The sequence below is a fragment of the Salvelinus sp. IW2-2015 genome, linkage group LG18, assembly GCF_002910315.2.
Source record: "Salvelinus sp. IW2-2015 linkage group LG18, ASM291031v2, whole genome shotgun sequence".
In the NCBI taxonomy this organism is placed as follows: Eukaryota; Metazoa; Chordata; class Actinopteri; order Salmoniformes; family Salmonidae; genus Salvelinus; species Salvelinus sp. IW2-2015.
The window spans coordinates 12,596,263-12,612,446 of record NC_036858.1 but is presented as its reverse complement, the minus strand read 5'-3'; the positions used below and the strand labels follow the sequence as shown (position 1 = coordinate 12,612,446).

Here is a 16,184-nt window from a genome sequence, read left to right as displayed (position 1 = left end):
GATTTTAAAGCCCAMATGCAGTCTTTTTTTATTACATTTATAAAATCATCACTGTATGTTTAATAAATAAATACGTTATTTTCCATGAAAATAACTCAAAATATTTGTTTAATCATTTATTTCCCTGAGCCTCCTTTTGCCATTGAAATTATCAGTCTGTGCGGTTAGGATCATCTAGACTCTGAGCCTACCCYGCTTACCACTTCAAAGTATGAGGATACATGTACAAATAAAAGATGAATGGTCATTGGTCAGAATAATCTGATCAGATTGTGATGTCATGATGTGGGCCAAAAACTCCATCCCATCTAAACAGGCTGAAATTCCAGGATTTATTTTCAAAATCTCTTATACTAAAAGGGCATTATCATATTTTTTCACAATTTCAGAGTTTTATTTCAACCTCATAGGGTGTAAATATCATAAAACAGGACTGCACTGCCCCTTTAAACTGTTAATATTGGAAATGTTTTATTTCCAGAAATAGATTGAACAGATTAGATAAACAACTGAACATTAATCATGAAGAACTGAAAGGACAGGAGGCTGAGTGTTCTTTTTTTTATACCCGTGGGAGTTTCTGGGCGCTCTTGATGATCTCCATGAAGCCCCGGTGGATGAGCTCCCAGCATTCTTGAAGGCTGGGCAGAAAGACAATGCGAGGCTCCTCCACCCTCAGCTTGACCAGCAGCACCTGAGGCTGCACGAAGCGCATCTCGTCAAACACTTCACCGAAGTCATTCCCGTCCTGTCCAACAAATCATAGAGAACAGAAWAAATAACATTGGTTTTCTTTATAATGAACTAATTTAAATATATAGGCACAGTATGTGTTTCTATATCAAGTGTAGAGCGGATCTGGTCTGATCAAACGGGTGTAATCAAGTTAGGGTAAACCATGTGTGTAATTATAGATCAGGGGCATCAAACTCACAGACGATGCAATCGGCATCACTCTGCACACTGCCCTATCCCATCTGGACAAGGGGAATACCTACAGTTGAAGTCGGAAGTTTACATACACTTAGGTTGGAGTCATTAAAACTCGTTTTTCAACCACTCCACAAATKTCTTGTTAACAAACTATACTTTTGGCAAGTCGGTTAGGACATCTACTGTCACACGGAATGACGCTGGAGAGACGAAGCAGGTACGGGAAGTAAACATTTAATAAATGACGAACATATAACGAGACAGGCACAGCGTCAGCAAACAGGAACTAAGACAAACGACAATCAATGCAGCAGCAGGGAACAGAGCAAGGGAACAAACAAATATAGGGGAGGAAATTAACATGTGATAAGTGAGTCCAGGTGAGTCCAATAACGCTGATGCGAGTGACGAGGGAAGGCAGGTGTGGGTGATGGATAGAGAGCTCAATTTTTATGGAATGGTCTGCCTACCCATGTAAGGGACACAGACTCGGTCTCAACCTTTAAGTCTTTACTGAAGACTCATCTCTTCAGTAGGTCATATGATTGAGTGTAGTCTGGCCCAGGAGTGTGAAGGTGAACGGAAAGGCTCTGGAGCAACGAACCGCCCTTGCTGTCTCTGCCTGTCTGGTTCCCCTCTCTCCACTGGGATACTCTGCCTCTAACCCTATTACAGGGGCTGAGTCACTGGCTTACTGGTGCTCTTCCCCATGCCGTCCCTAGGAGGGGTGTGTCACTTGAGTGGGTTGAGTCGCTGACGTGGTCTTCCTGTCTGGGTTGGCGCCCCCCTTGGATTGTGCCGTGGCGGAGACTTTGTGGGCTATACTCGGCCCTGTCTCAGGATGGTAAGTTGGTGGTTGAAGATATCCCTCTAGTGGTGTGGGGCTGTGCTTTGGCAAAGTGGTTGGGGTTATATCCTGCCTGTTTGGCCCTGTCCGGGGGTATCATCAGATGGGGCGACAGTGTCTCCTGACCCCTCCTGTCTCAGCCTCCAGTATTTATGCTGCAGTAGTTTATGTGTCAGGGGGCTAGGGTCAGTTGGTATATCTGGAGTACTTTCTCCTGTCTTATCCGGTGTCCTGTGTGAATTTAAGTATGCTCTCTCTAATTCTTCTTTCTTTCTTTCTTTCTTTCTTTCTTTCTTTCTTTCTTTCTTTCTTTCTTTCTTTCTTTCTTTCTCTCTCTCGGAGGACCTGAGCCCTAGGACCATGCCTCAGGATTACCTGGCATGATGACTCCTTGCTGTCCCCAGTCCACCTGGCCGTGCTGCTGCTCCAGTTTCAACTGTTCTGCCTGCGGCTATGAACCCTGACCTGTTCACCGGACGTGCTACCTGTCCCAGACCTGCTGTTTTCAACTCTCTAGAGACAGCAGGAGCGGTAGAGATACTCTCAATGATTGGCTATGAAAGCCAACTGACATTTACTCCTGAGGTGCTGACTTGTTGCACCCTCGACAAACTACTGTGATTATTATTATTTGACCATGCTGGTCATTATGAACATTTGAACATCTTGGCCATGTTCTGTTATAATCTCCACCCGGCACAGCCAGAAGAGGACTGGCCACCCCTCATAGCCTGGTATCTCTCTAGGTTTTTCCTAGGTTTTGGCCTTTCTAGGGAGTTTTTCCTAGCCACTGTGCTTCTACACCTGCATTGCTTGCGTTTGGGGTTTTAGGCTGGGCTTCTGTACAGCACTTTGATACCTCATCTTTACTAGATGCTGTTCTCCACTAATCTCATTGCAACTCCCCTCCAAGTCTCTGACCACTACCTTGTATCCTTTTCCCTTCTCGCTCTCATCCAACACTTCCCACACTGCCCCTACTCGGATGGTATCGCGCCGTCCCAACCTTCGCTCTCTCTCCCCGCTACTCTCTCCTCTTCCATCCTATCATCTCTTCCCTCTGCTCAAACCTTCTCCAACCTATCTCCTGATTCTTGCCTCCTCAACCCTCCTCTCCTCCCTTTCTACATCCTTTGACTCTCTATGTCCCCTATCCTCCAGGCCGGCTCGGTCCTCCCCTCCTGCTCCGGTGGCTCGACGACTCATTGCGAGCTCACAGAACAGGGCTCCGGGCAGCCGAGCGGAAATGGAGGGAAAACTCGCCTCCCTGCGGACCTGGCATCCTTTCACTCCCTCCTCTCTACATTCTCCTCTTCTGTCTCTGCTGCTAAAGCCACTTCTACACATCTAAATTCCAAGCATCTGCCTCTAACCCTAGGAAGCTCTTTGCCACCCTTCTCCTCCCTCCTGAATCCTCCTCCCCCCCCCCCCTCCTCCCTCTCTGCGGATGACTTCGTCAACCATTTTTGAAAAGAAGGTCGACGACATCCGATCCTCGTTTGCTAAGTCAAACGACACCGCTGGTTCTGCTCACACTGCCCTACCCTGTGCTTTGACCTCTTCTCCCCTCTCTCTCCAGATGAAATCTTGCGTCTTGTGACGGCCGGCCGCCAACAACCTGCCCGCTTGACCCTATCCCCCTCCTCTTCTCCCAGACCATTTCCGGAGACCTTCTCCCTTACCTCACCTCGCTCATCAACTCATCCTTGACCGCTGGCTACGTCCCTTCCGCCTTCAAGAGAGCGAGAGTTGCACCCTTCTGAAAAAACCTACACTCGATCCCTCTGATGTCAACAACTACAGACAGTATCCCTTCTTTCTTTTCTCTCCAAAACTCTTGAACGTGCCGTCCTTGGCCAGCTCTCCTGCTATCTCTCCTCAGAATGACCTTCTTGATCCAAATCAGTCAGGTTTCAAGACTAGTCATTCAACTGAGACTGCTCTCTTCTGTGTCACGGAGGCGCTCCGCACTGCTAAAGCTAACTCTCTCTCCTCTGCTCTCATCCTTCTAGACCTATCGGCTGCCTTTGATACTGTGAACCACCAGATCCTCCTCTCCACCCTCTCCGAGTTGGGCATCTCCGGCGCGGGCCCACGCTGGATTGCGTCCTACCTGACAGGTCGCTCCTACCAGGTGGCGTGGCGAGAATCTGTCTCCGCACCACGTGGCTCCTCACCACTGGTGTCCCCCAGGGCTCTGTTCTAGGCCCTCCCTATTCTCGCTATACACCAAGTCACTTGGCTCTGTCCATAATCCTCACATGGTCTCTCCTGTCATTGCTATGCAGACGACACACAATTAATCTTCTCCTTTCCCCCTTCTGATAACCAGGTGGCGAATCGCATCCTGCATGTCTGGCAGACATATCAGTGTGGAGACGGATCACCACCTCAAAGCTGAAACCTCGCAAGACGGAGCTGCTCTCCTCCGGGGAAGGACTGCCCGTTCCATGATCTTGCCATCCACGGTTGACAACTCCATTGTGTCCTCCTCCCAGAGCGCTAAGAACCTTGGCGTGATCCTGGACAACACCCTGTCGTTCTCAACCAACATCAAGGCGGTGACCCGTTCCTGTAGGTTCATGCTCTACAACATTCGCAGAGTACGACCCTGCCTCACACAGGAAGCGGCGCAGGTCCTAATCCAGGCACTGTCATCTCCGTCTGGATTACGCAACTCGGCTGTTGGCTGGGCTCCCTGCCTGTGCGATTAAACCCCTACAACTCATCCAGAACGCCGCAGCCCGTCTGGTGTTCAACCTTCCCAAGTTCTCTCACGTCACCCCGCTCCTCCCTCTCTCCACTGGCTTCCAGTTGAAGCTCGCATCCCTACAAGACCATGGTGCTTGCCTACGGAGCTTGTGAGGGAACGGCACCTCCGTACCTTCAGGCTCTGATCAGGGCCCACACCCAAACAAGGGCACTGCGTTCACCACCTCTGGCCTGCTCGCCTCCCTACCTCTGAGGAAGTACAGCTCCCGCTCAGCCCAGTCAAAACTGTTCGCTGCTCTGGCACCCCAATGGTGGAACAAACTCCCCCACGACGCCAGGTCAGCGGAATCAATCACACCTTCCGGAGACACCTGAAACCCCACCTCTTTAAGGAATACCTAGGATAGGATAAAGTAATCCTTCTAACCCCACCCCCCCTTAGAGTTAGATGCACTATTGTAAAGTGGTTGTTCCACTGGACATCATAAGGTGAATGCACCAACTTGTAAGTCGCTCTGGAAAGAGCGTCTGCTAAATGACTTAAATGTAAAATGTAAATGTAATAAGAGGGCTATATAAATTGAGTTTGAATTTTGATGGCAGGAGCGTGTGATGCAGGGTAATCTGGCGCCCTCAAGCGCCAGGGGAAGGAAGAGAGAGCAGAACGTGACAGTACCCCTCCCTCTTGGGACGCCACCCGGAGTCCCACCTGGGCGAACCGGCCGAGACATGGGCGCAGGGCAAGCCAGTTGGGGCGTGAAAGCCCGACGAACCGGCAGGAGCGTGAGAGCCTGGCGAGCCGGCTCAGGCATGGGAGCCTGACGATCCGGCTGAGGCAAGACGCCTGTCGATCCCGCTGAAGGGGAGCCCGATGATCCCGTGGAGTGTGACGTGGGATGGGAAGCCGCCGAGCCAGGAAAACCTCTCGAGCCAGCCAGGGCGTGAAAGCCTGACGGGCTAGCTTAGGCACCCCGGTTCCATCGGCAGCGGATTCCACCCCAACGTCACCAACAAAACACAAGACAAACAAAAAAAACTCCTGGACCGGCTGGGCGAGCAAAAACTGACGATCCAGCTGAGGCCCGACGTGGGATGGGCGCCATCCGAGCCAACCGGGGCAAGGAAACCTCTCGAGCCAGCTAGGGCGTGAAAGCCCGATAAGCTGGCTAGGCTTCCCCGGTTCCATTGGTGGCGACCCAGAGCCGCTGCCACCATTCCAACCGGAACACCAGTACTCCCCGATGCTTCGTATGTTGGCTGCTGCATTCTGTCATGCTGGCTGCTGCATTCTGTCATGCGGAATGAYGCTGGAGAGACGAAGCAGGTACGGGGAGTAACATTTAATAAATGACGGACATATAACGAGACAAGCACAGCGTCAGCAAACAGAAACGTAGACAAGAAACAATCAATGCAGCAGCAGGGGAACAGAGAAAGGGAACAGACAAATATAGGGGAGGAAATGAACATGTAATAAATGAGTCCAGGTGAGTACATTAACGCTGATGCGAGTGACGAGGGAAGGCAGGTGTGGGTGATGGATGGCAGGAGCGTGTGATGCAGGGTAATCTGGCGCCCTCAAGCGCCAGGGGAAGGGAAGAGCGGGAGCAGATGTGACAGTACCCCTCCCTCTTGGGATCCCACACGGCGTCCCACCTGGGCAAACCGGCCGAGACATAGGCGCAGGGCAAGCCGGTTGGGGCGTGACAGCCCGACGAACCGGCAGGAGCGTGAAAGCCTGGCGAGCCGGCTCAGGCATGGGAGCCTGACGATCCGGCTGAGGCAAGACGCCTGTCGATCCCGCTGAAGAAGGGGAGCCCGATGATCCAGTGGCGTGTGATGTGGAATGGGAAGCCGCCGAGCCAGGAAAACCTTTCGAACCAGTCAGGGCGTGGAAGCCCGACAGGCTGGCTTAGGCACCGCCGGTTCCATCGGCGGCGGAATCCACCCCGACGTCACCAACAAAACAAAAACACTACTGGACCACCTGGGCGAACAAGAACTGAAATTCCGGCTGAGGCCAGACGTGGGATGGATGCCATCCGAGCCAACCAGGGCAAGGAAACCTCTCGAGCCAGCTAGGGTGTGAAAGCCCGATGAGCTGGCTAGGCTTCCCCGGTTCCATCGGTGGCAACCCAGAGCCGCTGCCACCATTCCAACCGGAACGCCAGTACTCCCCGATGCTTCGTATGTATGGCTGCTGTATTCTGTCACGCGGAATGACGCTGGAGAGACGACGCAGGCACGGGGAGTAAACATTTAATAAATGACGGACATATAACGAGACAGGCACAGCGTCAGCAAACAGAAACTAAGACAAAAGACAATCAATGCAGCAGCAGGGAACAGAGCAAGGGAACAGACAAATATAGGGGAGGAAATGAACATGTGATATGTGAGTCCAGATGAGTCCAATAACGCTGATGCGAGTGACGAGGGAAGGCAGGTGTGACATCATTGGTAATCAAGCTTACTACTGTTGTGTCGTCGGCAAACTTGATGATTGAGTTGGAGGCGTGCTTGGCCACGCAGTCATGGGTGAACAGGGAGTACAGGAGGTGGCTGAGCAAGCACCCTTGTGGGGACCCAGTGTTGAGGATCAGCGGAGTGGAATTAATGTTTCCTACCTTCACCACCTGACCGTCAGAAAGTCTAGGTCCCAGTTGCACAGAGCGGGGTTCAGACCAAGGGCCTCGAGCTTAATGATGAGCTTGGAGGGTACAATGGTGTTGAATGCTGAGCTATAGTCAATAAACAGCATTCTTACATACAGTTGAAGTCGGAAGTTTACATACACCTTAGCCAAATACATTTGAACTCAGTTTTTCACAATTCCTGACATTTAATCCTATTAAAAATGTCCTGTTTTAGGTCAGTTAGGATCACCACTTTATTTTAAGAATGTGAAATGTCAGAATAATAGTAGAGAGAATGATTTATTTCAGCTTTTAATTCTTTCATCACATTCCCAGTGGGTCAGAAGTTTACATACATTAAATTAGTATTTGGTAGAATTGCCTTTAAATTGTTTAACTTGGGTCAAACGTTTTGGGTAGCCTTCCACAAGCTTCCCACAATAAGTTGGGTGAATTTTGGCCCGATTCCTCCTGACAGAGCTCCGCAGGGCTCTCCTTGCTCGCACACACTTTTTCAGTTCTGCCCACATGATTCTATAGGTGTCACGCCCTGACCTAGAGATCCTTTATTCTCTATTTTGGTTAGGTCAGGGTGTGACTAGGGTGGGCAATCTATGTGTTCTATTTCTTTGTTGGCCGGGTATGGTTCCCAATCAGAGGCAGCTGTCTATCGTTGTCTCTGATTGGGATCATACTTAGGCAGCCTGTTTTCCACCTTAATTTTGTGGGATCTTGATTTTGTATAGTTACTGTGTAGACTGCACACGTTACGTTCGTTTATATATATATATATATATATATATATATTATTATATATATATATTTATTTTTGGTGTTCATCAAATAAAGAAGATGTACGCTTACACGCTGCACCTTGGTCCTCATTCCAACACGGACATAACAATAGGATTGAGGTCAGGGCTTTGTGATGGCCATCCAATACCTTGACTTTGTTGTCCTTAAGCCATTTTGCCACAACTCTGGAAGTATGTTGGGTCATTGTCCATTTGGAAGACCATTTGCGACCAAGCTTAACTTCATGACTGATGTCTTGAGATTTTGCTTCAATATATCCACATATTTTCCTCCTCATGATGCACTATTTTGTGAGTGCACAGTCCCTCCTGCCAAAGCACCCCCACAACATGATGCTGCCACCCGTGCTTCACGGTTGGGATGGTGTTCTTCGGCTTGCAAGCCTCCCCCTTTTGCCTCCAAACATAACGATGGTCATTATGGCCAAACAGTTCTATTTTTGTTTTATCAGACCAGAGGACATTTCCCCAAAGTACAATCTTGTCCCATGTGCAGTTGCAAACCGTAGTCTGGCTTTTTATGGCGGTTTTGGAGCAGTGGCTTCTTCTTGCTGAGTGGCCTTTCATGTTATGTCGATATAGACTCGTCTTACTGTGGATATAGATACTTTTGTACCTGTTTCTCCAGCATCTTCAAAAGGTCCTTTGTTGTTGTTCTGGGATTGATTTGCACTTTTCGCACCAAGTACGTTCATCTCTAGGAGACAGAACGCGTTTCCTTCCTAAACAGTATGACGTCCCATGGTGGTCCATGGTGTTTATACTGTGTACTATTGTTTGTACAGATGAACGTGGTACCTTCAGGCGTTTGGAATTGCTCCCCAAGGATGAACCAGACTTGTGGAAGTCTACAATCTTTTTCTGAGGTCTTGGGCTGATTTCTTTTGATTTTCCCATGATGTCAAGCAAAGAGGCACTGAGTTTGAAGGCAGGCCTTGAAATACATCCACAGGTACACCTCCAATTGACTCAAATGATGTAAATTAGCCTATCAGAAGCTTCTAAAGCCATGACATAATTTTCTGGAATTTTCCAAGCTGTTTAAAGGCACAGTCAACTTAGTGTATGTAAACTTCTGACCTACTGGAATTGTGATACAGTGAATTATAARTKAAATAATCTGTCTGTAAACAATTGTTGGAAAAATTACTTGTGTCATGTACAAAGTAGATGTCCTCACCAACTTGCCAAAACTATAGTTTGTTAACAAAAAATGTGTGGAGTGGTTGAAAAACAACTTTTAATGACTCCAACCTAAGTGTATGTAAACGTCCGACTTCAACTGTAGGTCCATTATTATTTCGACACAGTTTCGATTTGGTTTTAGTAATTTGAATGTCGATTGAGATCGTCCCACAGGAAAAATAACAGGGATAACAGGCCGGATTGAATGGGCTCGCGGGCCATATGTTTGACACCCCTTGTATAGATAGTTGAACCGTGGTTGAACCCTGGCAGAGTTGAGTGGTTAGACAGACCTGGTGCAGGGTGAAGAATTGGAGCAGGTCCTGCAGGGAGGCAATGATCAGGCTCCGGAGCTGCAGGGACATGAGGGTGGCCACGCAGGAGAAGAACTCCTGGGCACTGACTGGGGCCACGTCGTCACTCTGGGGCACCAGGGGCAGCCAAACGTCCTTATAGGTGACAAACAGGGACACACAGCGCGGCAGCCACCTGCAAAACACAGACACTGGGGTCTCATATAGTCCAAATGAGGGATTGTTGTATGTACACCGAACAATAATATATACACAATATGCAACAATTTCATAGATTAAACTGAGTTACAGTTCATATAAGGAAATCAGTCAATTGAAATACATTTATTAGGCCCTAATCTATGGATTTCACATGACTGGGAATACAGATACGCATCTGTTGGTCACAGATACCTTAAAAAAAAGGTAGGGGCATGTATCAGAACACCAATCAGTATCTGGTGTGACCACCATTTGCCTCATCCAGCGCAACACATGTCCTTCGCTTAGTTGATCAGGCTGTTGATTGTGGCCTGTGGAATGTTCCACTCCTCTTCAATGGCTGTATGAAGTTGCTGGATATTGGCGGGAACTGGAATACGCTGTCGTACGCGTCGATCCAGAGCATCCCAAACATGCTCAATGGGTGACATGTCTGGTGAGTATGCAGGCCATGGAAGAACTGGGTCATTTTCAGCTTCATCCTTGAGACATGGGGCCATGCATTATCATGCTGAAACATGAGGTGATGGCGGCAGATGAATGGCACGACAATGGGCCTCAGGATCTTATCATGGTATCTCTGTGCATTCAAATTGMCATCAATAAAATGCAATTGTGTTCGTTGTCCACAACTTATCCTTGCCCATACCATAACCCCACCGCCACCGTGAGGCACTCTGTTCACAACGTTGACATGAGCAAACCACTTGCACAACGCCATACACGCCGTCTGCCATCTGCCCGGTACAGTTGAAACCGGATTCATCTGTGAAGAGCACACTTCTCCAGAATAACAGTGGCCATCAAAGGTGAGCATCTTCCCACTGAAGTCGGTTACGATGCCAAACTGCAGTCAGGTCAAGACCCTGGTGAGGACAACGAGTACGCAGATGAGCTTCCCTGAGACGGTTTCTGACAGTTTGTGTGATTCTTCGGTTGTGCAAACCCACAGTTTCATCAGCTGTGTGGGTGGCTGGTCTCAGAAGCCGGATGTGGAGGTCCTGGTCTGGTGTGGTTACACATGGTCTGCGATTGTGAGGCCGGTTGGACGTACTGCCAAATTCCCTAAAACAACATTGGAGGCGGTTTATGGTAGAGAGATTAACATTCAATTCTCTGGCAACAACTCTGGTGGACATTCCTGCAGTCAGCAAGCCAATTGCACACTCCCTCAAAACTTGAAACATCTGTCATTGTGTTGTGTGACAAAACTGCACATGTTAGAGTGGCCTTTTATTGTTCCCATCACAAGGTGCACCTATGTAATGATCATGCTGTTTAATCAGCTTCTTGATATGCCACACCTGTCAGTTGGATGGATTATCTTGGCAAAGGAGAAATGCTCAATAACAGGGATGTAACAAATTTGTGCACAACATTTGAGAGAAATTAGCTTTTTGTGCATATAGTAAATGGCAGGGATCTTTTATTTCAGCTTATGAAACATAGGACCAACACTTTACATTTTGCATTTATATTTTTGTTCACTGTATATGCCCCCAGTGATTGAATAGAGGCTTGCTGGCAGCGGTGTGACACCATTTTGCCACCAGTGGTTGATAGGAAAGTTGCCACCAGCATTCTGCCGCCGACAGTGGTCTGATACAGTAGGTGCTTGCTTGCTGGTCCCCTGTATGTATGTTACTCTATGATGTAGTTTCCGCCTCCAGAAAAAGGACGAAACCTAGCAACTGGTGCAATGTTTAGGCATTGGTGCAACTGGTGCAATGTTTAGGCAGCGCCACACCAGAACATGATCTCCTTTGGCTCTACTGTGGTTGGCAAGGGAGACTGAACTATAAGGGAACAATGGTATCCAAGCAGGCACAAACTCAGAAAAAAAATCAACACATTTTTGTGAAATTTCAATGGCTCATATTTCAGCCACAAATCATGTTTACTGGTCCCTTGCTCTAAACACAGCAGGTTGCAATGGAATCCTTAAGTGAGAAGAAAGACACGACAGGGGTATGACAGAGTGAACAAGGAGAAAACATGAGACTCTCACGACAACACCGGGATTAGCCATGCAGACCTTGGCCTATCTGCCGACCTGTATGTCAACCCGTCTGTCTGTCTACCTGGCTGACTGACTGTCTTACAGGCTCTGACTGTCTGTCTATCTGGTTGACTTGACTGACTGTCTACCCGTCTGTCTGGCTGGCTGACTGACTGTTTCACTGATTGTTTGATTAACTGCCTGACTGACTGAAGACAGTAGGTTACTAACCTATTAGCCAGGTCGTCCCTGGTGATTTGGCACTGTCTCTGAATCAGCTCTTCAAACTCGGTGGGCAGCAGGGGGAAGTTGGCAGAGAAAAGGTCCCCTAGTCTCACAAACCTCAAGGAGGAGAAACTGAAAGGATGAGAAAAGAAAGACAGAGAGACATAAGGGTTAACTTGTATTATCTGAACTGTGTGTCCACTTTAATTTCGCACACCGATCAACTCTTATTTGAGACATTTAAGACATGGTTATTAACAGTAGGGGTTCATGGTGATTCACTTGGTTTGATCAGCTAATGCAGGTTAATACGGGAGATCCACAGAGCACCATGCATAGGCTCAGGCAAGTCCATTAAGAAACTGTATCTGAAACTCTATCTTCTGATCCACAGAGAGGAGATTAGCTCTTAGAGCATTTAAACAATTGTTTAGCTTGTGTTATGGTACTGAGCTTAGTTTTGCTTCCTTATGTTTTTTTTTGGTAAACAGTTTATATGCCATTATGAGATTGGTTGCCAGAGCAACAGTGTATTCTGCCACACATAGACCTACTACCAAATGTGATCTGTGATTTGGGGAATGTAAACCTACACAAACCATTTTGTTACCTAGTTTACTGGAACTACAAACCCTGACACAAAATGGAAGATGGTTACTGTTGATGCTCATTTTACGCCAGTCTTTGCTCAGGCTACTAGGCTACCTGTTCACCCAGAGGTCCTGCAGGTGGAACATCATGGGGTTGAGAGTGAAGAGGTGCTGGCTCTGCCAGGTGTGGGCCTGGCTGTAGTTGCAGGCCCAGGGGACGGGCCCTCGGATCACCCTCCTGGGGAAGGRCCTGGGGATGCTGGAGATGAACAAACGCTGCCTCTCCGACGGGTCCCTCAGGATGTAGTCAACTGGTTGAATCCAAGAGGAAAGACAGAAAACATGGAGGCAAGGGAACTTTCAATGGGGGAAGGGTGATTTGATAGACAACCACATTGCTTTAATAGGAATGTTTGCGAATATGTGTAGGCTATATTCTTTTAAGTTGTTGCTGGATAGTACAATTAAAATGACTATCTACATTATTAGTACACTCATTACAAGTAGTGTATTAATAAATGAAAGTAGTATTGCAGTACATGTAAGAAACATTGCAGTCATGTAACAAATCCTCCTGCTACCTATGCTCTTCCTGAGACTGAAGCCGTAGTCTTTGTTGACCTCGTCTAGCAGCTTCCCCTTCAGTATCTCCATGTCCCTGCTGCTGTCCTGAATGCCAGGGGGCAGGAGCTTCATTATGTTCTTAATCTGCTGGGGGGGCTGGTGGGCCAGCATTGGGCTGTGGACGCCGTTACTAATGTAGTACAAGTACCTCTGTAGAAACCAGCAAAACACATCCAAAATTAACAAGCTGCCAAAAGAGTGAAAGCAATGGAACAATTGACTGACTAAATTGGTTGAACGGACTGGAGGCTATACTATTCTAATTGCCTGCTCTATTCTATTCCCACTATTCTATTCTCCTCTATTTGATTACATTCTATGTAATTCTATATAATATATAATATTTCCTTATCTATTCTATTTCCTTCCATATTCCATTCTATTTCCCTATCTAATCTATTTCCTTATCTATTCTATTCTGGATGCTTACCTTCAGGTCTCTTTCTGTAGGTTCTGTCTCAAAAGGCCACATCTGTTCCTCTTGGCTCCGCATGATGTCCAGCTGCTGTTTGGGAGTCAGGGGTCGGCTGATGGGGGGCAGAGGCTCTCTGGGGCTGAGCTTAAGTCCAGGTGAGTTCGAGGTGTCAGGAGCTGAATCCCTGGGATTGAGATGACAAAGCATACAAAGACCATTTCAATGACACCCCTTTGTCGAGATTTCAGTGGTCAACACTTAATGTTGATGTATTTGATAGGTATCTTACCATCCCCTGGGGGCGAGTCTCTTCCTCTTCTCAGCTGGGCTAGATGCTAAAATGAGAATTAAGATCAAATGTTCTATCTTGTTTTGGATATTATTGTTTTGATGCCACTCAATTCAGCACCGATCAGGTGGTCAGCAAAGGAGCAACAATGGGATGAATCAGAATAAGAATTATTCACATATGAAAATGCCAAAAGGATACAAGGTGCAGGTACATCCCCAAGTGAGTCTTTGACGGTTCCAGGTCTCCTCTGTAGGTTTCTGATCTTCAGGTGACGAGCCTGGGGGCTGTAGTTGTTCCCAATGGACTCACTGGGGGTGCGATGGTGCCGTTGTTCCTTATAAGGGACAGCCAGAGTCCAAGAGGTGTTCTGGAGGATGGGTGGGTGATGGCTGTGCCTGAGAACAATCTGGAACAATTTAAAAGTAATGAGTTAACTTGCAGGAATAACATGGAATCGTCCTAGTAGGTATGCACACAAAGGAACACACTAATATTTYCCCCCCTATCAATAGCACTTTAGGGACTGGCTTCTTTACATAAAGGTCTTACTTGGTAAAGCTCTGAAGGTTCTTCACTAGAGGCCTGGGGCTGAGGTGGGAGACCAGGTAGTCCTCTTGCATGACTCATGTTATATATAGAATCATCCTCCATCTGCAGTTCAAAAAGAAACTCTCACTCAGCTGAGCAAGGCTCTCTGGCCACTACATTCACAAACACACTTATGTGGTATGCATAATTCAGTTATCAAAACAAAGCATAGCCTACCTCTTTTAAGCGTTCCATTTTAATTTAGGAAATTGTCAATTAAATAAGTAACGTCAAACTAGAGGCAGTGGTTTTACAGCGGATATAACATGTTTTAATACTAAACCMTTTGAAATATGTGTCTAAAACACACGAACCCACTGCAAAACCTGCGCACACCAATGTGCGATGCAATTTTATCCACACAGAATGATTTGAAACATTCCAATACACCCGAAACGTTCCATTACAGTATGTCATAATTAGCCTACCTGTCGCTGGTGCTTTCGCGACAGTATTTCCATTCTRGCAACATGTCGTTTCTTAGCAAATGCCATTCCTAAAATGTATCACAAAGCTTCGTTTGTGACATGTCTCACAAAGTTTTMAAAGTGCCACTTCCACACCGCTTGAAAGACCACCTCTGGCACCAACTCATACAGCCATTGTTATGATGAGTTGTAGGCGAAGTAGCTACTGTAGTCCACCATTCTACCCGGCTGATATAATAATGGGAAAATCAATGTTGATGACACTATTCTGTAGTTAAAGAACTACAATCAGCTACAATGTCTCTATCCGGGGACTTCTCTCCCATGGTAACAGCTGTCGTTACCTAGCAACGTGAGGCACTAAAACTTTTAGGCATATGTTTCAATCAAATGTTTTTACTAGAATGACCAGCAAATAGTACCAAATATTGTGCTTGAGCTGGACTAGAAAGACAGTTCTTAGCCTGTCATGAKATTTTGTTCTGACTGAGAGACTTGACAGAATACACTTTGCTGAGCCATACATATGGGATTTGAAGATTTATTTGTGCATGCAGTCATCCATAAACGCAATCATATTATGCTTCAACATGCGATGATTGTTGATAGGGAGATGGACGAAGGGGATTCCCACGCATGCAATCAGTATCGCTAATTTGTGTGAAAACATCGATTTACAAAACGTTTCTACTGGCCACTAGGGGTCACAACACGCTAGTTCGTGGTAGTGAGGTCAGTGAGGGTTTGGTTGCGCTGATGTGGCAAACAGAGGACAAGCTTATTCAACTGTTCTCTGAGATTTAAAAGAAAGCAAACTTTGGGATATTTGAAGATTAATATTGTTGTTTCAAGGTTGCACAGTGACATTGAAGACCTGCATCTCAATTCACGAGAGAGTAGACTAAAAATGACTTCTCATCCTACATTCCAGGTAGGCATATGATGCCTGCTTTTGCTTATGTTTTGGGTTTTCTTATGCTGCTTTTGATGAATTACCATAGTGATGAAGTTATAGTGAGTGCAATATGAGTCCTTTATTTCCTGTGCTGTCCTGACCCCTCTCTGGTACAGCCCGTGCTGTGCATTCTGGATACCTGTGGCTAAATCTCTTATAAAAATCAAAAAATCACCTTCAACACCCAACATGGTGCAAGAAGATTACGTCAAATGCTGCCCGAACTTGTCGAGACAGGGTCATTCCAACTGTGTTCAAAATTAGATTCACTCAGAGATAGACAGCTGATTTGACTTTTGAAAAACATTGCTGCTTTTTTGTGATAAAAGTTACTAAAGCAGGTTTTGTGAACTTGCCATTCTGTCTTTGTCTTGTATAGAGTAACATTTATATTAGCTTTGTCTGACACAAAGCTAATATAACTG

At 46.9% G+C, this 16,184-nt stretch overlaps 1 protein-coding gene across 1 annotated transcript in view; it reads right to left on the bottom strand.

Annotated features, from left to right (window-relative positions):
- The window catches only part of dnah3 (dynein axonemal heavy chain 3), a 52,530-nt gene extending 37,959 nt beyond the window's left edge, over positions 1–14,571 (bottom strand). Inside the window, exons 1-9 of the mRNA XM_070448299.1 lie at positions 14,554–14,571; positions 14,338–14,439; positions 14,000–14,194; positions 13,512–13,640; positions 13,039–13,231; positions 12,573–12,768; positions 11,874–11,999; positions 9,422–9,617; positions 569–748 (exon numbers count right to left, since the gene is read on the bottom strand). Of these exons, the coding sequence (XP_070304400.1) occupies positions 569–748; positions 9,422–9,617; positions 11,874–11,999; positions 12,573–12,768; positions 13,039–13,231; positions 13,512–13,640; positions 14,000–14,194; positions 14,338–14,439; positions 14,554–14,571 (1,335 nt within the window). The remainder of the gene's footprint in view (positions 1–568; positions 749–9,421; positions 9,618–11,873; positions 12,000–12,572; positions 12,769–13,038; positions 13,232–13,511; positions 13,641–13,999; positions 14,195–14,337; positions 14,440–14,553) is intronic.
- Positions 14,572–16,184: the final 1,613 nt, after the last annotated feature.